This window comes from Gopherus evgoodei, chromosome 3 (genome assembly GCF_007399415.2).
Source record: "Gopherus evgoodei ecotype Sinaloan lineage chromosome 3, rGopEvg1_v1.p, whole genome shotgun sequence".
In the NCBI taxonomy this organism is placed as follows: domain Eukaryota; kingdom Metazoa; phylum Chordata; order Testudines; family Testudinidae; genus Gopherus; species Gopherus evgoodei.
This window is the reverse complement of record NC_044324.1, coordinates 122273263-122296986: the sequence shown is the minus strand read 5'-3', so window position 1 is coordinate 122296986 and position 23724 is coordinate 122273263. Positions and strand designations below refer to the sequence as shown.

Sequence of the window (23724 nt, the reverse complement as noted above, 5' to 3'; positions counted from 1 at the left end):
AAGCTTTGACAGGATAGGTGAACCGCCCTGAGCTCCTCTACATTGATGTGGAGCAACATTTAATCCTTGGACCACAAGCCTTGCATCCAAAGTTCCCCCAAGTGTGTTCCCCAGCCAAGGTCGGACGCGTCTGTTACCAGTGTCAGCATGGGTTGTGGTGTGGTGAAGGGGATCCCTTCGCAGAGTACCTGCTAGTTAAGCCACCAGCGTAGGGAGTCCACGCATGGTAGAAGCGGGACAAGCGGTTCAGGAAACATAGGGAAATATCTGGTAATTGGCTTGGTATGCTGTCCTTGAGCACATCTTCAAAACTTTTGTTTGTTGCTGGGTTGCGGCTTGCCCTGGCCTTGGCTAGGCGTGTTGTTCCAACTCCACCTGTTGTGTCTGCCTCTAAGATACAACTCCTGCCTAGGGTGGGGCTAGTATGGTCTTTGGTGAGGTGGCTGGGGCTTGAAAGGTTCTCTCTGTGTCACCGGGGTGTGCATTTCCAACGACTTGAGGGTTGCCTGGGAGTCTTTGAGGCTATGCAGCCTGGGATCCATTTCGTCCAAAAAGAAACCAGACCCTTTGAAGGGGAGGTCCTGAAGGGTATATTCTGGAATTCTGGCGGAAGGCTTGAAGCCTTCAGCCACGCCAAGCGCCTCATCACCACTCCTGAGGCAATTATTCTGGCTGTTGCATCTGCCGAATCGAGAGAGGTCTTGGCTACCTCCCTTCCTTCATCCACAAGGGCCGCAAACTCAGGCTGAGAGCCCTGGGGCAAGGAATCTTTAAATTTGGAAACTGTCATCCAGGAATTAAAATTGTGTCAGTTCAAGATCGCCTGCTGGTTCGCAATCCTCAACTGGAAGCCCCCAGAAGAACAGACCTTCCTGCTGAAAAGGTCTAAAAGTTTATCCTCCTTGGCCTTAGGAGCCGGGACTTGCTGACCATGTCGTTCCCATTTATTGACCGCTGAGATGACCAGCGAACAGGGGGCCAGGTGACAAAAGAGGAAGTTGTATCCCTTGGAAGGGGCAAAGTACTTCCACCCTACGTCTTTTGCTGTTGGTGCGCTAAAGGCCGCGGTTTGCCAGACCATCTTGTAGTTGGACTGGACCGTCATTATGAGCAGAAGCGCATTCTGGAGGGGCCCTTGAGGCTTAAGATGTCCACCACAGGATTCTCCTGCTCTACCGTTTTCTCCGCCTGTAGGCCCAAGTTCTGGACTACCCTGCAGAGCAGCTCCTGGTGTGCTCTCTGGTCAGTCAGAGGAGGCCCCAACACTGCGGTGCCCACCACGCTTCATCTGGGGATGATGAAGAGATGAGGGCCTTCTGCATCTTGTCTTCCAGCCCTTCTTGTCATTTCTTGCATGCTGAGGGCTCCTCCGGGTCCTGCCTGACGGACTGCCTCTGGGACAGTGCCGGGCTCAGTGCTGCTTCCACTCCTATGTTCTGAAGAAGTGTCCGGTGGCCTGGATACCATGGCCACCTTGAGCGCGGAGGGGTGCCTGTGCAGGGATCAAGACTAATGCACCGAATAGCGGGATCTCAAGGCTCCGGAGGAGGGCCCCTGCTGTTGGTGATAGGCCCATGGTGTCCAAAAGGGCCACTACTCTGGAGGGCCTCATTGGGGATGCCATGGGGCTTGGGGCTCCCTGCTCACTGGTGCCCTGTGGTCACAGCTGGAGTGGCCTGAGTCCGCCTCTGATTCCAAGCACGCTGAACTGGAAGGCCAAGGCGGTGCTGTAGAACGGTGCCCCCAGGGGGCTGGAGAACGGCTCCTTACTGACCAGTACCGGTACCTATACTCCTGGAACCGGGATTGGGATCATTGGCTTCTGCTCGGAACCAGGGACTTCAAACTTGCGTCGCCTCGGAGCCAGCCCAGCGATGGTGCTGGGGAGTGGTGCCCTGACAGGGCTGGTGCCATATGCTGACTGGGATCCGGTGCCCTCGAGTCCCACTGGGTCAGGGGCAACTGGGAATCCACAGAGGCCAAGCTCAACCAGTACCGACGCTGGTAGGGGTGCCGGGATGGTGACCTAGATCAGCGCACCACTGCTGGCTTGCCTCTTGATGGAACTCTAGGAAACTGTGCCGGAGGCTTCCTTTTGGCAGGGAAGGGGCTTGCCGCCGACAACTGGATGAGGTCCTTTGCCACCTCAAATGTGTCTGGTGCGGAGGGCTGTTCTAGGAGCTCCTCCAGCCCTTCCTCCATGCTCAAGGCGCTGAGCCTGGGGCTCAACAGGTTCTTTGGTGCCAGAGCCACCAGAGCCAGGTCATGTTCTGGGGCAGTGCTTCCCTTTTGAGCACTCGTTTGCTTGGGAAGTGCCGGCTTCTTATGCAGGAAGCGCCCTCGGCTTGTAGGCTGACCCTTCGACCATGCCAGTGAGGTTGAACCGTGCCTGTATTTTTCTTGTTGCGGCATGCTTGCGGTGCCCCACTGATGCCGGATCGCAAACTAATGCCGGGGCACTCCACACCGAGGACACCAGCGCCGAAGGTTGCAGCATGGCCTCCATGAATAGCTGCTTGAGGTTAAAGTCTCTTTTTTTTCTTAGTCCTTGGCTTAAAAGCCTTACAGATCTTGCAGCGCTCCGTCTGATGTTATTTCCCCAGGCAACGGAGACATGAGTCGTGGGGGTCACTAATTGGCATAGGTTTGCGGCATGTGGCACAAGCATTTAAGCGTTGGGCCTGCGGCACACCACGAAGCCTAGGGCTGGTGCTGGAGACAACTTCCAACACCTAAACAAAGAAAGCTTAACTATCTATTATTAAGAAGTGCTAACTACTGATAACTTAACTGTTGATAACTGTGCTAAAGGATCACTCGCAAGCGAAAGATAAAGAGCCGTTCCAACACCGCCACGGATGGTAAGAAGGAACTGAAGGGGGGTCAGGTCGGCAAGGGTATATATGCACCAGCATGAGGCGCCACTCTGGAGGGGTTCCCCTGCCACCCCAACGGGAGCCGCTAAGGGAAAAAGTTTCCGACATCCGTGCACGTGGCGCACGCACACCTAATGCATAAGGGATGTGAACAATCACTCGAAGAAGAAACAAAAGAAATCAACAAAACCAAAACAACCCATATATATCAAATAATTCATATAAAAGGATTAATGTAAATGAACCTGAAAATATTGACTGATATATATAATTATCTCCTTAGTTCTATTACCTGAATTTATTTTTTTTAAATCAAAACTTGCCTTAAATTTAAATGTCCAGGTTAGGTCATTTTACTTACTCTACCTGTCAAATTGAAGTAGTTCACTTAGAACTATCACCAGCATCACCTAAAATGTGGGAGGAAGTGCTTCACTGCAACAACAGCAGGATACAGTAAGTGGATCATAGATTTTCACATCTACTGGGCTTGATAGTGGATGAGTGTTTTCTTCTTTTGTTACACAAATAGGAAGCACATTTTTTAATCCAAATGAGGGAAATATTTCTCTACACCACAGTATAGGGCCCAAATCCTTTAACACTTCAACAAATTCTATATTTAGGTAAGTATTTATATCATAGCAACACACTTCTTTAGTAGAAGTTTGTTTTTAAATGGAATGTAGAATTACTCTACTAATCATGATGTCTTGGCCAAATTCCAATTCCATTCTCAATTTGCCCTTCTGAAAAGGAAAATCTTAACTGGTGACAGATTGACAGTCTGATGATGTACATTGAAACTCTGAATACAGTTTGAATAGGTGTCAAACAAAATTGCCAACTCAAACTGTCAATTCAGAAATTAAGTTTAATACTTTATAAAAAGTTTTCCTGATAAAGCTAAAAAAAGGGTATTTTGTTTTGTTATACATTCATATGGGTGATAAAGATGACACACCTCTTGTCTAAGTCTGAGGGGGCAATGAGGAGGTGTTTTTAGTTAAGGGCATTCAACTTTTGAACTTGCATACTCCACACACACACACACACACACACAAACACATTAGTGGTTTGACAACATTAACAAGAAAAGCGCTCACAAAATATACTTGCATCCAATGAAGTAGGTATTCACCCACGAAAGCTCATGCTCCAATACATTTGTTAGTCTATAAAGTGCCACAGAACCCTTTGCCGTTTTTACAAAATATACTGTAGCACGAGAACGTCACTTTCCTCACAGCCTCATAGATAGAACGCATTTCCACTCTAAGAATATCTTTGCCTGTGTGCAGTCTCCCTGAAGCATAAATATTGGAAACTTACACATGCCACTTGACTCATCCTTACTAGACACTAGGTTTATATTTCTGAGTCAGATAAATTGTCCTTGATTTAAACCAGAATTCTGAAATGGTTAGTGAAATCTGAAATGGCAAAATGAATACAATGTGATGGAAAGAAAAAACTTTCATAGACAGTTTCTATATAAATTACTTAGCAAACATTTCTGGCACAATTTAGAACAATGCATGTCACATTCTACGCGATTATAATATTAAAGTATTTGAAAAAAACTGTAGTTTTGTAGTTACCCGAAGTGGGTGATTTGCAGCGATCCTCTGGCACTGCAGTCCCTTCATTAATATCACAAAGACCTGCTGAAAAATACAAAGAACAATTTATAATAAAAAATAAAATTGCTGTTTACAATCTTTCCTGAACTAGAACTTTAGTGATGTTTTAGCCTCTATATTACACTAAGCAGGTGCTTCTCCCACTTGGGGGGTGGGGGAGAGAAGGAGAGAAGACTACTTTTTTTTTTTTAAATAAGTCTCTCATTTAAGAGGCTGACCTCAATTACAGCACTAAAATAGTCTGTTTGACAAAAGAATTACAGTATTACCTCAGAAATATTGAAACTTTTCACTTGATTTTTTTATCAATGCATCAATATTTAATCAGAAAAGTAATATTTGGCAAACTTTTAAGAAAAAAGTATAGCCTTATATAATCAGAGAAAATTGTTTATTTTTTTAGAGGTAGGTATCTGCATTAACCATGTATACTTTACTCTTATGTTTTGGATAGTATGACCTAAAATCTTATTTAAGTGAAATAAGAAAACTAATTTGTTTGTGATAAAATCAGATGAATAGGAAGATTTCAATATTAAGGAATTCTATAAAATACTTTAAGATTAACATATGACTAGTATTGTGTATTTTTAAATAATTTCTACTTTCCTTTTTTGGGGTAAAGTTATACTATATTTCTGCAGCCATACTAAGGTGATCCTGTACCATCAGTTTTCCAACAGAACTTACTGATTCCATTTAAGAAATGGATTGTTGATATAAGGTGGTTATGGCTTATTTTTGGGGAGTGAAATGATTTTTCCTCTGTTGAGGACTTTCATATAACACTCAATATGACATCATCATCATACAAATCACAAGACTGTAGTTACAAGATTCTTTCACTGACAGAAATGATAACTTTGCACACTTAAAGAATGCAGAATTAGATGCAAAGAAGGAAGTCAAATCATAGGGATCAGAGATATTGCATATTGCGAACTGGAGATACAAATGGAGTTGCATGACTTGACAAAGGATGTGTTGAAATTTAAAATTACCAGTTAGACTTTTTTTTTTTAATTAAAAGCTTTGATTTAATGTTTTAAGAATATTAACATTCTCAGACTTACTTAAAAATAATTCCTTTCTTTGGATCTGTTATGATGTATCATGCTAATCTAAATACAATGAGTACTAATTGCACAAATGAAACACACCTGAATCATTTCTTAGGGGAAAAAAAGTATCTGCATGTACAGAACAAGATTTTCAACACAGTGCAATCTTAGTTCTTAGTATCTGAATCTTCTGAGAAAAAAACCCACAAATGTGTTGAGACTGTTGAGGAGATTGGGTGGGTTACACACGCCAAGTCAGGACAGAATCAAATTGTATCCACTTGCACCTGTGCAACTCTGACTTCAGTGTGTCTGCATTGTTGATAGAGGGCAAAAGTAGGTGCAAGAAGGAGTTTTTCTATTTAAAAACTATGGGGTACTAGTTATCTTCTGGAGCCTGGGTTAACAAATGAATATTTTCTGAATGCCAAAACCAAAGACTTATCCTGTGAGGGAAAGAAGAGTTACTTAGCCTTACTGTAACTATGGTTCTTCAAGATGTTGTCATCAATGAGGATCCCACTTAAGGTGTGCAATAGAAATCTCTTGAACTGCATTTTCCGTTGGGCCACACCTGTGCTATGCATGTTCTCACAGAAATCACAGAATCATAGAACTGGAAGTGATCTCAAGAGGTCATCTAGTCCAGTTCCCTGCACTCAAGGGAGGACTAAGTATTATCTAGACCATCCTCAACAGGTGTTTGTCCAACCTGCTCTTAAAAATCCCCAATGATGGAGATTCCATCACCTCCCTAGGCCATTTATTCCAGTGCTTAGGAAAAACTTCCTAACAGTCAGAGTGGTTAATGTCCAATCTAAACTGCCCTTGCTGCAATTTAAGCCTGTTGCTTCTTGTCCTATCCTCAAAGGTTAAGAACAATATTTTTTCTCCCTCCTCCTCCTTGTAATAACCTTTTATTTACTTGAAAACTGTTATGTTCCCTCTCAGCCTTCTCTTCTCCAGACTAAAGAAACCCAATTTTTAAAATCTTCCCTCATAGGTCATGTTTTCTAGATATTTAATTATTTTTGTTGCTCTTCTCTGGACTTTCTCCAATTTGTCCACATCTTTCCTGAAATGTGGCACCCAAAACTGGACACAATACTCCAGTTGAAGCCTAATCAGCACCGAGTAGAGCAGAAGAATTACTTCTTGTGTCTTGCTTACAACACTCCTGCTAATATATCCCAGAATGATGTTTGCTTTTATTGCAACAGCATTACACTGTTGACTCTCATCTAGCTTGTGAGCCACTACGACACCCAGATCCTTTTCTGCAGTACTCCTTCCTAGGCAGTCATTTCCCATTTTATGTGTGTGCAACTGATTGTTCCTTTGTAAGTGGAGTACTTTACATTTGTCCTTATTGAATTTCATCCTATTTACGTCAGATCATTTCTCCAGTTTGTCCAGATGATTTTGAATTTTAATCCTATCCTCCAAAGCACTTGCAACCCCTCCCAGCTTGGTATCGTCCACAAATTTTATAAGTGTACTCTGTATGCCATTATCTAAATCATTGATGAAGATATTGAACAGAACCAATCCTTACGGGACCTCACTCATTATGCCCTTCCAGCATGACTGTAGTTCCCTAGTTTGTTTCTGAGAAGATCCTTCAAGACAGTATCAAAAGCCTTACTAAAGTCAAAATATACTACATCTATCGCTTCCCCCTCCCATCCACAAGGCTTGTTACCCTGCCAAAAAAAGCTATCAGGTTGGTTTTACAGAATTTGTTCTTGACAAATCCATGCTGACTGTTATTTATAACCTTATTATCTTCTAGGTGTTTGCAAATTGATTGCTCCATTATCTTTCCAAATACAGAAGTTAAACTGACTGGTCTGTAATTCCCTGGGTTGTTCTTATTTCCCCCTTTATAGATGGGCACTCTAGAAGCCTATAGAAGCACTATGCACTTCTACCTCACTACGGTGATGTTAACACTGCCTTTTCAAACTTGGCATCTGATCCTGCAGCTAGGTCAAGAGTATAGGTCTTAACAAAAGTCAGGGGATTACTCTAGGTAGCTTGCAGCTTGTCTGCTAACAGAGTGACCTTTGATATTTGGAGGGAAAGGTTTATCAGCCTTGCAAAATGATATGCACTGTGTGGTGCATTTTGATATTCTCTGGCAGAGGAACGCTTGACCCTTCAAAGCACCAAAGATGGCAATAAAGAGATGAGAAGCCGGGCTGAAGAACTTTGTAATATAACAAGACCCTTTAAATGTCCAAATTGTGGCGTTTTTTCCCTCCAGAAGCAGAATGAGGTTTAGGGGAGAAAACAGGTAAACTGATGGACTGGTTCAAATGAAATTCCAAAACCCCTTAAGGGATAAACTTAGGATGAAGTCTCAATACCACCTTATGTCTGTACAGTGTTGGGTAAAGGGATATCAACTATAAGAGCCTGGAGGTCACAGAGCCTGAAGCTGCCGTGATAGCAACTGAGGGTATGTCTACATCTACAATTTTGCAGCGCTGGTTGTTACAGCTGTATTAGTACAGCTGTATAGGGCCAGCGCTGCAGAGTGGTCACACTTACAGCAACCAGCGCTGCAAGTGGTGTTAGATGTGGCCACACTGCAGCGCTGTTGGGCGGCTTCAAGGGGGGCTAGGGGAACGCAAGAGCAAACCGCAGGGAAGCAGGTCTTCTTCCCCGCGATTTGTTCTCGCGTTCCCCGAACCCCCGTGCAAGCAGGTCTCCTTCCCAGCGGTTTGCTCCAGTGTTCTCCGAACCCCCGTGCAAGCAGGTCTCTTTCCCAGCGGTTTGCTCCGGTGTTCCCCGAACCCTGTGCAAGCAGGTCTCCTTCCCAGCGGTTTGCTCCGGTGTTTTCTGAACCCCCGTGCAAGCAGATCTCCTTCCCCACGGTGTGCTGTCGCGTTCCCCGAACCCCCGTGCAATCAGGTCTCCTTCCCAGCGATTTGCTCCGGTGTTCCCCGAACCCCCGTGCAAGCAGGTCTCCTTCCCAGCGGTTTGCTCCAGTGTTCTCCGAACCCCCGTGCAAGCAGGTCTCCTTCCCAGCGGTTTGCTCCGGTGTTCCCCGAACCCCGTGCAAGCAGGTCTCCTTCCCAGCGGTTTGCTCCGGTGTTTTCTGAACCCCCGTGCAAGCAGATCTCCTTCCCCACGGTGTGCTGTCGCGTTCCCCGAACCCCCGTGCAATCAGGTCTCCTTCCCAGCGATTTGCTCCGGTGTTCCCCGAACCCCCGTGCAAGCAGGTCTCCTTCCCAGCGGTTTGCTCCGGTGTTTTTTGAACCCCCGTGCAAGCAGATCTCCTTCCCCGCGGTGTGCTGTCGCGTTCCCCGAACCCCCGTGCAAGCAGGTCTCCTTCCCCATGGTTTGCAGGGGGGTTCGGGGAACGCGACAGCACACCGCGGGGAAGGAGATCTGCTTGCACGGGGGTTCGGGGAACGCGAGAACAAACCGCTGGGAAGGAGACCTGCTTGCACGGGGGTTCAGGGAACACCGGAGAAAACCGCTGGGAAGGAGACCTGCTTGCAGGGGGGGTCGGGGAACACTGGAGCAAACCGCTGGGAAGGAGACCTGCTTGCACGGGGGTTCGAGGAACGTGACAGCACACCGCTGGGAAGGAGACCTGCTTGCACGGGGGCTCGGGGAACGCGAGAACAAACCGCGGGGAAGGAGACCTGCTTCCCCGCGGTTTGCTCTCGCGTTCCCCGAACCCCCCTGCAAACCGCGGGGAAGGAGACCTGCTTGATTACCAGAGAGGCTTCCTCTGGTTTGCTGGGATACCTGTTTATTCCACGGAGGTCAAGAAAAACGCTGGTGAGTGTTTACACCTGATGACCAGCGCTGGATCCTCTACACCCGAGTTTCAACGGGTGTACGGCCAGCGCTGCAAACAGGGAGTTGCAGCGCTGGTGATGCCCTGCAGATGTGTACATCTCCTAAGTTGCAGCGCTATAACTCCCTCACCAGCGCTGCAACTTTGTGGTGTAGACAAGGCCTAAAAGTATCATCTTGAGAGTGAGGTTGTGTAAGAAGCATTCTGAAAGTGGCTTGAAAATGGGGCTCCATGAGGTTTGTAAGGACAATATTAAGATTTCAAGTAGGAGGGTTCTGGAATGCATGAGTAAGTATGTAGTAACTCTTTCAGGAATCTGGTTACTGTGGGCTGAGAGAAAACTGAACAAATGGATGGCATACAGAGACTACTGGTAAGGTGGGGTTTTATGGAACTGAATGAAAAGCCAGGTTTGTAGGGATTCAACCCCAAAAGGAAGCAGTGGGAGGATCTGAGTACGGGTCACATGCAGGTTTATGGGACTGCAACTGGGGAAGGCATGTCCTTGTATTTTCTTCTGTGAAAATAGAATGAATTATACTGTGAAAATAGAAAGGATTAAAGAAATGCTGTCTGTACCTTTAAGTAAAACTGTTGGAATGCTGCAATACAGGTGTCAGGAATACAGACATTAACATAGAACAATCGCTTCGTTTAAGGGCAATTGGTGAAGTATTAGCCTTAGATCGATAAGAGTTAGTAAGGAAGTAGGATATGCATGCTGTGCCCCAGGTGAATTTTACTGTTTTGCTTTCTTTGTCCCTTTGTCTAATTCCCCATCTTTTATCTGTATAAATGAGACTGTTTGGATCTTGCATGGCCACTCACATTATCTGGGTGTTATTGGCGGAGCGCTGTGCTAACAAAACAGAGTGGTCTGACAAATTGTGAGTCCTGATTCTAACTTTGACAATTTGGAGGTTCCACCGAGATGGCAACCGTCTTCACTGGGGCTGTGTGATTCCTGACTGTATTTGTAAGATGACCGTGGCAGCCGGCACCTGGGCATTTGGCCCGAGCGGTCCTCCACTAGAGCGGAAAGGCACACAGCCACAGTGAGGTCTACGCCATTGAACCTGTTGGTTCCCACTCTGTTCTGGTAGGGATCCCGGGATCTGACATCAGGAATCTGGTCAGGTAATTATTTCTGTTTTGTCCAGACTGAGGACTGTCCTGGTCTCTGTGTCTATCCGTCCTCTTGTGGAGTGTTTGAGTCTGGGTGCCATCTCTGTCCGGGGATAGGCCGACCAAGGGGTTCCTGTCCCCGCGGTCTGAGTGAGTGGAATCTGCACAATCGCAGCCGCACCGCACTTTGGGTAAAACCCCTGGTGTGAAAGCAAGGGCGACTGAGGCAGTAGTCTGTGGGCTCCTTTTGTGCGTTGCACTAGGCATCGCTCTGATGAACCCGAATTTCCTTCTTGCGTGATTGATGTGTGAAGTCCTCCTGTATTGGTAACCAGACGCCTAAGTTGGGACAGTTCCCTAAATGAACGCCGGCTCATTTTATGTATTTAGGATGGGTCCAGACTCCTGTAAAAAGGGTCCAGACTCCCATAAATTTCTGGAAAAATGGTCTAGGCTAACTCGGGGGATCCCAAAAAAAACTCAGTGGCCACTGTTAAAATCTTGGAACAAAGACTGAGTGGACGTCTTAAAGGACAAACTCGGCCAGCCTAAAACTAAATTGGCTAAAGGAGAGGTTAATTGTTTCATGCAGTGGTGGCAAGGGGCAAACCTTAGGTGGACAAAATCAAAACTCGCCTCTCTCAAATATTCAAATAATAAGTTAATAGCTTTATTAAAAGCCTCCTCTCCCACCACCAGACTGAGCTCTCCCCTTTATCCAGTTCTCCAAACCCCGGATTGATCCAACCCCCTTTATACTCCCATCTCATTGTAAAAAGGACAAAAAGCCCCTTGTTCTGTTCCCCTTTGTTGTCTGCCTCAAAAACTGATTCTTTAGTGTTCCACCACCAATTCAGCAAGGACGGTGGGCTCCTCAACTAGCCCCCACCCTGCCTGGTCCCTTTCCTTGAACATTTCTTTCAAAATTGTGAAATGACCACAATCTCACTCACAAATGGGTCACTGAAAAAAAAAAAAAGCAGGATCGGGCCCAGACAAGCAGGCAAGCAACAGATAAAGAAACAGGTTGAAAGCCCTAAGGGAATAGTGTCAGGAGTAAGAAAAGCAGTAAGTGCAGGCATGAGCCCCTGGAACAATACTTAAAATGGTGAAATCTGTGGTGATAAAGGTGTCATTTTGGGACATAAACAAGTGATTTAAGGAGAGAGTGAAAAGTTAACTCTACAGAGGCTGGAGAGAATTAAGCAGTTAAAAACTTTGTGAAAATGTTAGAAAAGGACCATGTTAAAGAGAGAGAATTCTTGGTTTCTTTGCAGCCATTCTGAAGGGAAAATGGGCCCTTATCCAGAAGAATGCCTGTAAATAATCCAAATATATATACAACTATGTAAAAACAAAGCAGTGTAAAGAAATGTAAAGGAAAAGAAAATGTGTATGTATCTGTCTGTGAAAATATGTAATGTTCTAAGAGTCTAAACCAACACATCTGGTTTGTAAAACTCCTGTTTTCTAGGTGTAAGATAAATTGGTTTTGGTTTTGTTTTTAATGTCACTAAAAATTCATTTAACTCTTTAATTCAAAGTTGCAAAACTGACAGACATTTTTGCAAGACCCAGGTAATTAGTGTTGTTTGGCTTTGGGATTTAGCATTTAACTCTTAAGGGGTAACTTGATTCTTAAAATTAAAATGTTTTTAAATAAAGACCAAGTCATGGCTGCAATAGGGCAGTCAAAATCAGGAGAATAGGGAGAGATTCTAAAGTGACACTGGCAATTAATAATCTTAGTGTCAAAAGGGGGATATGTAGGAGCAGGATTTTATAATGTCCCATAAGAATTAAACTATAATTTGATTTCATCCTGCTAACCACCTTTTTTAAATAGCAGAAAGAAATGACCCCCTGGGACTATAAGATTCTGTATTCCCATATGCATTACAAATTGGGCCCTCTCTAACTCTTTGTTTTAAGATTTAGGTAGTAAGAGACAGGATTCTCTATTGTGTCTATGTTAAGTAAATTAGAGAAACATTGAAGGCCTGGGTCTCAATGTAAATTGTCTTGGTTATTAATTGTAAAACTTAGCAAGGTTTAATTTGCAATGCTTTTTTGCTCGATATAAAATACTATTGTTTGTATTCTCAATCTATTTGTGTGAATGAGGAATGTATGCATCAGGAAAAGATATCTTTTCCTGATGCATACATTCCTCATTCACACAAATAGATTGAGAATACAAACAATAGTATTTTATAGCCATTGTTATTGTTATAGCCAGAGTCAAGGAAGAAGTAGTAAAGAGACTTAAAGAACATCAAAGAATCACCAGGCACTGCTTACTACCCCGACGGCTGTTAAACTGTCTGGCATCTCAGAGTGGATACATGCTTCGCCGTGTAAAAATGCACCACCCCCAGTGAACCAATCACCACCTCAGGACCACACAGAGTCAATTGTGACTCCAGAAGAAGATGTAGAGGAACAGCCTGCAATACCTTACAATCTACTTTCTCATAAGGGTTGCCAGAAGCAGTTGACAACCTAAAGCAAGGCCCAAGAAGAAGCAGTAGTGAGCCTGGCGCCTGCTGGACATAAAACCGTGACTGCAGTTCCCTCAGCTGAGGTTGTCGGAACCAGGAGGGCCCTGCCTCCAACATGCACCTCTGGTGATGCCTGTTCCTCGGCTGTTGGTGTCTTAGGTCTGGGGAGTCCACAGTGACAATTCTTTTATCCAGCAGCAAGTGTGGATAGCTCAGACCCTCATTATTTCTAAATGCTAGGTCTGCAGCCACATCCCAGCCCACTCTCAAACTGGTGTTCCTGTCCTGGCTACCCATTCAATTCCCCAGACCTCACTGGAGGACCTTGTCCGTATAACACAATATGGAACAGTAATGACACCTGGGAAGAGGCTATTGGCAGTTCCTTTATCCCACTTGGGGGAGTAATACACCAGACAAAAAGGGTCCTGAGGTTACAAGCAGTAGCTGAAATAATGGCAAATGAAACCGAAGAAAGTTTAAAAACCCTGGCCAAAGAAATAGGGGCGATCCGACAGGTGGCCCTCCAAAACTGTCAGGCACTAGATATAGTGCTGAGGGCCAAAGGAGGGACCTGTGCTCTCACTGGAAAAGAATGTTGTGTGTTTATACCTGACAATACCAATGAGGTAATAGATCGCGCTAGCCACTTAGAACAAATCGCATATCTTCCCCATGAAGAGCCGAGTTCTTTATGGAAGTGGCTAAGTAACCTGTTCAATTTCTCTGGCATAGGAAACTGGTTGTTTCAGGGAGCCCTAACTATCCTGTTTGGAATCTTAGTGATTTTTGTATGCTTTCAGTTAATCTCCTGTTGTATCCAGAATTGTGTCACCCAGGTGACTGCCCCAAAACAGAGTGCTAACATGATGATTTTGAATACTGCTGATGAACAAAGAGATAAGGAACAGTTAATTTGTGAAACCCAGTAATTGTTGGTCATGGCGTGCGCTTGACCAAGAGGAGGGATTGTGAAAGTAGAATGAATTATATTGTGAAAATAGAAAGGATTAAAGAAATGCTGTCTGTACCTTTAAGCAAAACTGTTGGAATGCTGCAATACAGGTGTCAGGAATACAGACATTAACATAGAACAATGGAACCGTTTAAGGGCAACTGGTGAAGTATTAGCCTTAGATCGATAAGAGTTAGTAAGGAAGTAGGATATGCATGCTATGCCCCAGGTGAATTTTACTGTTTTGCTTTCTTTGTCCCTTTGTCTAATTCCTGCTCTTTTATCTGTATAAATGAGACTGTTTGGGTCTTGCATGGCCACTCACATTATCTGGGTGTTATTGGCGGAGCGCTGCGCTAATAAAACAGAGTGGTCTGACAGATTGTGAGTCCTGATTCTAACTTTGACACTTCCCTGACTGCCATCTTGTAAACCTGCCTGTAGAGCTGGGGCCTTTTTTCTCAAAAAATGTTGTCAATAAATGGCATGCTGTTGCCAATACCTACATACAATTTACATTAAAGTCAATGGTACAGCATTGGTTCCTGGCAAAATATTGTTATTAGCTGGATGTTGTCAATATCCAGGTAGCTATTAAGAGGACTCCACTGTAATATGTTGCAAATGTGTTGTTTGTTAAGGGTTGAAGCTTGGAATTCTGTAGTACAGGCAGCAATGCTATGCAAGCTAACCTGATCACTTGCAGCTCTGGCACATTTTGTGAAGGGACACATCTTTTTCAGATTCTATTCCACATATCTGGAGGCAATTCAGATGGGAACCCCAACCTGTTCCAGACACATCCATAATCCGTGCACTTGTGGGAGGCATGGTAGAGAAGCCCCCTACAAATGTTTTTTGGTATTAACCACCAGGTCAGTGCTGATAGGAACAGTGACAGTAACGCTGATAATGCTGAGTAGTATGGTGGGACCACAACTCATTCTCACCTGATGTTTTTTTAGGAGAATGGATGGACTTTAGCCACGCTTATAATGGATGTGGATGAAATGTGACAAGCAGTTTCACATAAATGCAGGATGACATATGCTAGACCATATGACATAAGGCCTTTTGACTTTTCACAAACTTTTAAAAATATTCCAAAAAAAGTTCATTTGGTTAATTTATTAACTGATAAATTTTACATAGTACATCAATGTTCTTTCTACAAAAATGCATACATAAAAGAAACACCACAGACATAAGGTTACTAGGGAGGTAGGGCAGCTATAGCTCCTTCCTTTCATAGCTAGTTTTGTTCCTTCATTTGGTCAGAACATAACGGAAGAGACTGATGAAAATGCAAGGGATGTCTCCCCTCTGTCAGCAGTTCTCATCCCTACTAACTAATAGATCAACGTGCAATAGCAGTATGTTTTGCTGTCACAAGAGCACCATGCTGACTGAACCTAGTTTGCTTAAAGGAGATAAAAAGCTAGCAATCCTCTTGGCTACACACTCGAAGTACACACATCTATGATGTGATGCCACAATTTTAAAATACGTTTTGAAATTGGTGCTCCCATTGCAGAGAATAGCAAGGTATTTTCAGTTTCTCTTCCCGCAGCAATAGCATCAGTAAATTTACATGAATGGTTATCTAATGGAGATGGATAAGAGGACGACTACTAAGAAGAACATAAGTCTGTTATGAGGTTATCAGCACGCTATTGCTGCTGAAGATGTGCTATGCATAAAACTGCATTTCAAGTACTACATTTTTAGATTTTTTTTAAAATATCAACTTTCCACATCAACCCCCCCTTACAAATAAATAAATTGGAGAAGATATACTCCCTTTCAAAGCTCAAACAAGATCATGTTCATAGCTTGCATTTTGCAAAAACACTAACCCAGGTTATACCTGAGTCAGGGATGCTGCAAATAAAAAAGATTCTGATAAACTCACACAGCTCTACCTTACAAGATATTTTACTTCTTTGGTAGTTCTATTTAAACCAATTATGAAACACTATTGCTGTGTAGTTTTTTGCAAGTAATAAGACAAAGTTAAATATAACAATCTCTGTACTGATGAATCTGATGAAGTGGGTTTTAGCCCACGAAAGCTTAAGCTCAAATAAATTTGTTAGTCTCTCTGACTTGTTTAAAAAATAAAACAAAAAACAAGAATGAAATTCTGTTATGCTTTTTTGAAGTGCAGCACAGAATAAGCTGCCCTGGGGAAGGATATTTTGCGTGCTTTGCACCCTCTTGATTATAGAGTATTCTAGGGGCTGGAGCGGGTCTAACAATTTATTCAGTTTTGTGGGTCTGTTCAAGTCATGGCAGCCTTCTGGGCTATGTGCTATAGCACTGCCTTGAATCTCTGCCGTGCTATGTGCTACGACCCTGCCTAGATGGACTGTGAGCTCAGCCATGTATGCTTGGGTTCATTAGGAGTCCTCAGGAGCAGTCAGTCTTTCGACCGTCTTTCACAGTTCCTGTATCTGGAGGATCCTCCCATGCCCTCAACCAAATGTATTTTGGTGGCGTCACAAGTAAAAGATGTGGTACACGTATATGATTGAACAAATCATGCCAAAATCAGTTTCTAAAACTAGAGACAAAGTAGGTGAGGTAATATCCTTTATTGGACCAACTTCTGTTGGTGAGAAAAGATATTACACCTCGTCCACCTTTTGTCTCTAACATCCTGGGACTGACACAGTACACCACTACTTTCTAAAACTAGAGTGTTATTTAAATGGACTAACAAAAAAACCCATGGTGAGTGAACCGCAAGTTGCTTACCGGTACATCAAATTCAGATGTTCAAAAATATTTTATTGTCATTAAATGACTTACTTATATGAGAGGTGTAAAGTTTTTTCACAGACTCTGAATATAAGTTAGAAAGGCCGCACATGCAAGAAGCCACAGTCAGCATACCTTAATGAAGCAATGAAAAAAGGAAAGACGAGACACCAACATAGTATGTTTGAGACAGAAAAACCTACCGAATAACTTGAATAATCAGAATTATACAATGCTTTTGCCAGGCAGACAAACTGTTAGTAAGTGCAACTAAAATCTGAATTAAAAAAAAAAGTCTAAATATCTGAATTCACACAAGCAAAGATTCTCTTTTCATTATCTTTATGAGCTGTACTGGATATTTCAGCTAATAAGCATGTACACAGATGCGACAGAAGGGTTCAGTTAATGATGCTGACAAGATGTTACAGTGACAAAGGCCAATAGCACTAAACAAGTAGTTTCTAATGTCTCCCAGAGTGACTTGTAATGACTATATAAAAACAGTATTTACGATTGCTAACATTTTTCCCTAAGAACCTAAAATATTAAGCCCATCAGACTGCCTGTTTTGATCATATTCGATGGAGGTGAGGAGGAAGTTTCTGTTCTTTTAAAATGAAACTTTCATCCATTAGGGAAAATCAAAGACTAAAAATCTTTGAAATGCTTTATAATACAGTAGGTAATATCAGCAGCAATTGGTGCTTTTTTTAGTTTTGTGTTCAAAGTTCAACAATTGAACTTCATTTTGTAGTTATTTTGATGTTTCTCAAACCAATAATTTACTATCAAGAAATACCGACCTCAGTTACAGCATCTACAAATCAAAAAAAAAAGAATAGCATGTGTGACACCTCAAGATAGCAACCTGGATCCCAATATTCACTGCTGTCATATGATTATATGTTTTGTACAAAGTATGCCTTGTGAGGTATCATTTTAAAAGTATTGACCTTAATATCCCATCGGATTGAATATACTATCATTGCATATAAAGTGATGAAGTTTTCCTGTATGTTGCGAGAAACACCCACAGCTTTCAGTTGCAACAAAGGTCCAGACAGGTGTTAATGGCTCATCAAGAAGAATTTACTATCCCAGAGGCTTCTCAGAGAAGGCAGGTATGCAATGGGGACTGTCTGACCAATACGGACTGCCTGACCCCCATATTACAGCAAGGATTTTTCTAGATGCAGGAAGAAAGTACAAAAAAGGGACAGTGACATTATCACTTGTAAAAGCAGCAAAGAATCCTGTGGCACCTTATAGACTAACAGACGTTTTGGAGCATGAGCTTTCGTGGGTGAATACCCACTTCCTCAGATGCATGTAATGGAAATATCCAGGGGCAGGTATATATATGTGTGCTAGCAAGCAAGCTAGAGATAACGAGGTCAGTTCAATCAGGGAGGATGAGGCCCTGTTCTAGCAGTTGAGGTGTGAAAACCAAGAGAGGAGAAACTGGTTCTGTAATTGGCAAGCCATTCACGGTCTTTGTTCAATCCTGAGCTGATGGTGTCAAATCTGCAGATGAACTGAAGCTCAGCAGTTTCTCTTTGAAGTCTGGTCCTGAAGTTTTTTTGCTGCAGGATGGCCACCTTAAGGTCTGCTATAGTGTGGCCAGGGAGGTTGAAGTGCTCTCCTACAGGTTTTTGTATATTGCCATTCCTAATGTCTGATTTGTGTCCATTTATCCTTTTCCGTAGAGACTATCCAGTTTGGCCGATGTACATAGCAGAGGGGCATTGCTGGCATATGATGGCGTATATTACATTGGTGGATGTGCAGGTGAATGAACCAGTGATGGTGTGGCTGATCTGGTTAGGTCCTGTGATGGTGTCGCTGGTGTAGATATGTGGGCAGAGTTGGCATCGAGGTTTGTTGCATGGATTGGTTCCTGAGCTAGAGTTATTATGGTGTGGTGTGCAGTTACTGGTGAGAATATGTTTCAGGTTGGCAGGTTGTCTGTGGGCAAGGATTGGCCTGCCACCCAAGGCCTGTGAAAGTGTGGGATCATTGTCCAGGATGGGTTGTAGATCCTTGATGATGCGTTGGAGGGGTTTTAGCTGGGGGCTGTATGTGATGGCCAGTGGAGTCCTGTTGGTTTCTCTCTTGGGTTTGTCTTGCAGTAGGAGGCTTCTGGGTACACGTCTGGCTCTGTTGATCTGTTTCCTTATTTCCTCATGCGGGTATTGTAGTTTTGAGAACGCTTGGTGGAGATTTTGTAGGTGTTGGTCTCTGTCTGAGGGGTTAGAGCAGATGCGGTTGTACCTCAGTGCCTGGCTGTAGACAATGGATCGTGTGACCATCACTTATTTGCACCGTGGTGTCAAGAAAGTGGACCTCCCGTGTCTTGCAGTAGGAGGACCTCCCGTGTAGATTGGTCCAGGATGAGGTTGATGGTGGGGTGGAAGCTGTTGAAATCATGGTGGAATTTTTCCAGAGTCTCCTTCCCATGGGTCCAGATGATGAAGATGTCATCAATGTAGCGTAGATAGAGAAGGGGTGTGAGTGGACGAGAGCTGAGGAAGCGTTGTTCCAGGTCGGCCTACGCTACATTGATGACATCTTCATCATCTGGACCCATGGGAAGGAGACTCTGGAAAAATTCCACCATGATTTCAACAGCTTCCACCCCACCATCAACCTCAGCCTGGACCAATCTACACGGGAGGTCCACTTTCTTGACACCACGGTGCAAATAAGTGATGGTCACATTAACACCACCCTATATCGAAAACCCACCGACCGCTATGCCTACCTTCATGCCTCCAGCTTCCATCCCGGGCACATCACACGATCCATTGTCTACAGCCAGGCACTGAGGTACAACCGCATCTGCTCTAACCCCTCAGACAGAGACCAACACCTACAAAATCTCCACCAAGCGTTCTCAAAACTACAATACCCGCATGAGGAAATAAGGAAACAGATCAACAGAGCCAGACGTGTACCCAGAAGCCTCCTACTGCAAGACAAACCCAAGAGAGAAACCAACAGGACTCCACTGGCCATCACATACAGCCCCCAGCTAAAACCCCTCCAACGCATCATCAAGGATCTACAACCCATCCTGGACAATGATCCCACACTTTCACAGGCCTTGGGTGGCAGGCCAATCCTTGCCCACAGACAACCTGCCAACCTGAAACATATTCTCACCAGTAACTGCACACCACACCATAATAACTCTAGCTCAGGAACCAATCCATGCAACAAACCTCGATGCCAACTCTGCCCACATATCTACACCAGCGACACCATCACAGGACCTAACCAGATCAGCCACACCATCACTGGTTCATTCACCTGCACATCCACCAATGTAATATACGCCATCATATGCCAGCAATGCCCCTCTGCTATGTACATCGGCCAAACTGGACAGTCTCTACGGAAAAGGATAAATGGACACAAATCAGACATTAGGAATGGCAATATACAAAAACCTGTAGGAGAGCACTTCAACCTCCCTGGCCACACTATAGCAGACCTTAAGGTGGCCATCCTGCAGCAAAAAAACTTCAGGACCAGACTTCAAAGAGAAACTGCTGAGCTTCAGTTCATCTGCAAATTTGACACCATCAGCTCAGGATTGAACAAAGACTGTGAATGGCTTGCCAATTACAGAACCAGTTTCTCCTCTCTTGGTTTTCACACCTCAACTGCTAGAACAGGGCCTCATCCTCCCTGATTGAACTGACCTCGTTATCTCTAGCTTGCTTGCTAGCACACATATATATACCTGCCCCTGGATATTTCCATTACATGCATCTGAGGAAGTGGGTATTCACCCACGAAAGCTCATGCTCCAAAACGTCTGTTAGTCTATAAGGTGCCACAGGATTCTTTGTTGCTTTTACAGATCCAGACTAATACAGCTACCCTCTGATAATTATCACTTGCCTCTCTCTCCCCCTCTCCGTCCCCGCAGTTTCAACACCTGTAGATTCATCTAGAAGACAAAGACTTGAAAACTAGGGAGATTAGTCCCACGCTGGAAGGGAGTCCAGTCTGCATGTTTAGGAACTGTAAACATCTGTTAGAGTGAGAGACCGCTTGATTAAAATCTTGCTTAGTCTGTTGAAATTAGAAACTTAGTGTAAATTCTATTTTTATTTCTTAGGTAACCAACTTTGATCTCTGTTTTAATCACTTAAAATCTGTCTTTCTGTAGTTAATAATCTGTTTTATACTGTATTTTACCAGAAACAGTGTGTTTTTGTTTGAAGTACTTGGGGAATCTCAGATCAGATTACAAAGGCAGGTGCATGTCAACTTTCCTATGAAGAAGTAGCAAACTTATTAATGAGTTTGCACTGTCCAAGGGAACTTTGAGCAGTGTAAGATGGTATCTCTCTGGGGTGCGAGGCTGGGAGCTGGGGTGACTTGCTGGTGCCTCTCTCTGTGAGTGGTTCAGGGACTATTCATGCAATTTAGCTGGGTGTGTGGCTCCACATGCTGATGGCTGAGTGATCACAGTCCCTGGAGGAGTTTTGCTACTTATCACTGGCATAGCTTTGTGAGGTAAAATTAAGGGGGCACAGCAATCCCAGAATTCCAGGTTGTACCGCTGGGATCCTGTCATAGCGTGAAACACTTGAGATAAAATAAGAACATGCTCAAATCTTCTCCTGGCCCACTTAATCTGAACCAAAACTATCACTGGATGACATCTATCGAATAATTTCTTTTTCATTGAAAAGTGGCCATTTTCAGGTAACAATTTTTTTCATGCACATAATCATTTATCATTTTCAAAATAACATTTTTTCATTTAAAAAATCCATGTAACTAAGCTGAACAAAAAAGTGTTTTTCAAAAATATTAGCTGTTTTTATTTCAGAAATTATAAATGAAAAATTTGAACAAAAGGTCACAGCAATTTAAGAAAAACAGAACAGTGATTTCAACTCCTCCCCTCCATATCTATTTTTTTGACCCGCTCTATTTTACAAGTTTTGATTTGCAAATTTAAAATATCTATTTATATGTCATACACTGAGGTTTCTCCTCTAAGAAGCACACACTACTCTAAGAGGCCAGATAATTATGGACATTCCTAGTGATGAGAAATTTTAAACTAATAACAGCAGAAGCAAAAGGTAGCCAGTTTTGATGTGCCTTCTATGCTGAGAAAAGGGGTATATGTAGGGGTACGTCTACACTACCCGCTGGATTGGCGGGTAGCAATCGATCTATTGGGGATCGATTTATCGTGTCTCATCTAGACGCGATAAATCAGTCCCCAATCACTCTCCTGTTGACTGCTGAACTCCAACTCGGCGAGAAGCAGAAGCAAAGTTGATGGGGGAGCCGCAGCACTCAACCCCATGCTGTGAGGATGCAAGGTAAATTGAACTAAGATATGTTGACTTCAGCTAAGCTATTCTAGTAGCTGAAGTTGCATATCTTAGGTCAATCCCCACCCTAGTGTAGGCCAGGCCTAAGTGTGAGAAGATCTATGGGGAGAGCAGATGTGTCATGGAAATTGCAGGATATTGCCTAGGCATATTTACAAAACTCTGACAATTATAAAGTGGTGTTGGTTATTTAATTAAGATCTTTTAAAGTTCATATAACTAACTATTTTGTATTTAATTTATACGTCTATGAATGTGTACAATGCTTGCTTATTTGTTGCTTAAGGTCCTTTTAACATAAATTAAAAACACTACTGATCAAAATAAAAACAGCAAGTACCTCTCCACCATAAAGCTCAGTCTACATCAAAGCTTAGTCTCATATCACAAATACAACTTAACAAGAGAAAAATGAAATCTGGGAGGATTGGACAAAAATGCAGTATTATACTTGAATCAGCAGGAATCTAGCATGGAGTCTCTCAGATACTTCAGTTATTGAATTGCGAAGAATCATCATGTAGGAGAATGCGAATACAAACCAATGTTCCATTAATTATTCTCAAAGATCAGACATGTAATAGTCATACAAAAATATACGTTTTGTGTTGCTAATGTTTTTATATTCAAAGTAGTGACTGACAGCACAATTATGAGTTATGAAGAAAGGTACCATTGTTGAAATGCAACATCCAGCAATTCTTACCTCCTGATGGTTGCCGAGATTTGCGAGGAGATCGAGGTTCCCTACGATAAGGATCATTAGAGCCATACAATTCAGTGGTGCCAAGGTTCAAAAGTACTGTCTTCTGCAGGTAATCAACCATTGCAATACCATTACAATTGCCAAAAACTACTCTGGAAGAAGAGTAGGAGGAAAGATTAAGGCTCCAATAAAGTTGCTAATAAGTCAAACGTTACTATTTTTATTCTTGTATGTAGTACTGTACTTGACAAAGAATGATAAACACACTTAATTTTAAATTGATCTTTTAAATGAACCTGAAAAATGATTAAAAACACAATTGTGTGAACTAGTATTTTAAAGTGCAGTTCACTGCTCTAGAAAGTGACTAAAAATAGTACTTCCTCCTCAATAAACCAGGTTCTGGCAGCTACAGAGTTCACTTACTAAAGAGACAATCTGAATAATTTTTACTCCTGTTTGACTCTGAAGAGACAACATAGCTGTGTGAGAATTAACTGGATTTAATTATGACTCGTTCATCAACACAGTTGCTAACTAAGCTGTAATTGTAGAAACTGGTGATGTTTGAGTCTAAAGGACTCTCCAATAATATCCGGATTCTAAGTTGGGTTTGTAGAGTTGGCATTTAACAATCATTTATTTGCAAAATGAGCAAATTTAACCAGAAAGAATTTCTACAACTCATTTTATAAAATCCACTTTTTACAGTAGATGCTTTTCTTCCACAGTTAAGTTTCATCTCTGGAATTTACATTTCCCGGTATATCTTCTTTTTTTTTTGGAAGTTCAATATACATTCATGATGTTAGATAGATAGATAGATAGATAAAATTACCATAGGCCAAATAATTAGGCAAATTGCCTAATGAAAGATTCTCTTAAAGAAGCTTCCCTCCAACCACCGAAACTCTGTT

The 23724-nt window shown here is 43.0% G+C and overlaps 1 protein-coding gene across 5 annotated transcripts in view; it reads right to left on the bottom strand.

Moving 5' to 3' along the window:
• The window catches only part of STXBP5 (syntaxin binding protein 5), a 196670-nt gene that overhangs the window by 46338 nt on the left and 126608 nt on the right, over window positions 1–23724 (bottom strand). For 3 of the 5 annotated variants that reach the window (XM_030556525.1, XM_030556527.1, XM_030556528.1), the window contains exons 18-19: window positions 22808–22959; window positions 4478–4543 (exon numbers count right to left, since the gene is read on the bottom strand). In XM_030556525.1, coding sequence (XP_030412385.1) covers window positions 4478–4543; window positions 22808–22959 — 218 coding nt within the window. The remainder of the gene's footprint in view (window positions 1–4477; window positions 4544–22807; window positions 22960–23724) is intronic. The other 2 variants (XM_030556526.1, XM_030556529.1) reach the window with 1 other exon arrangement.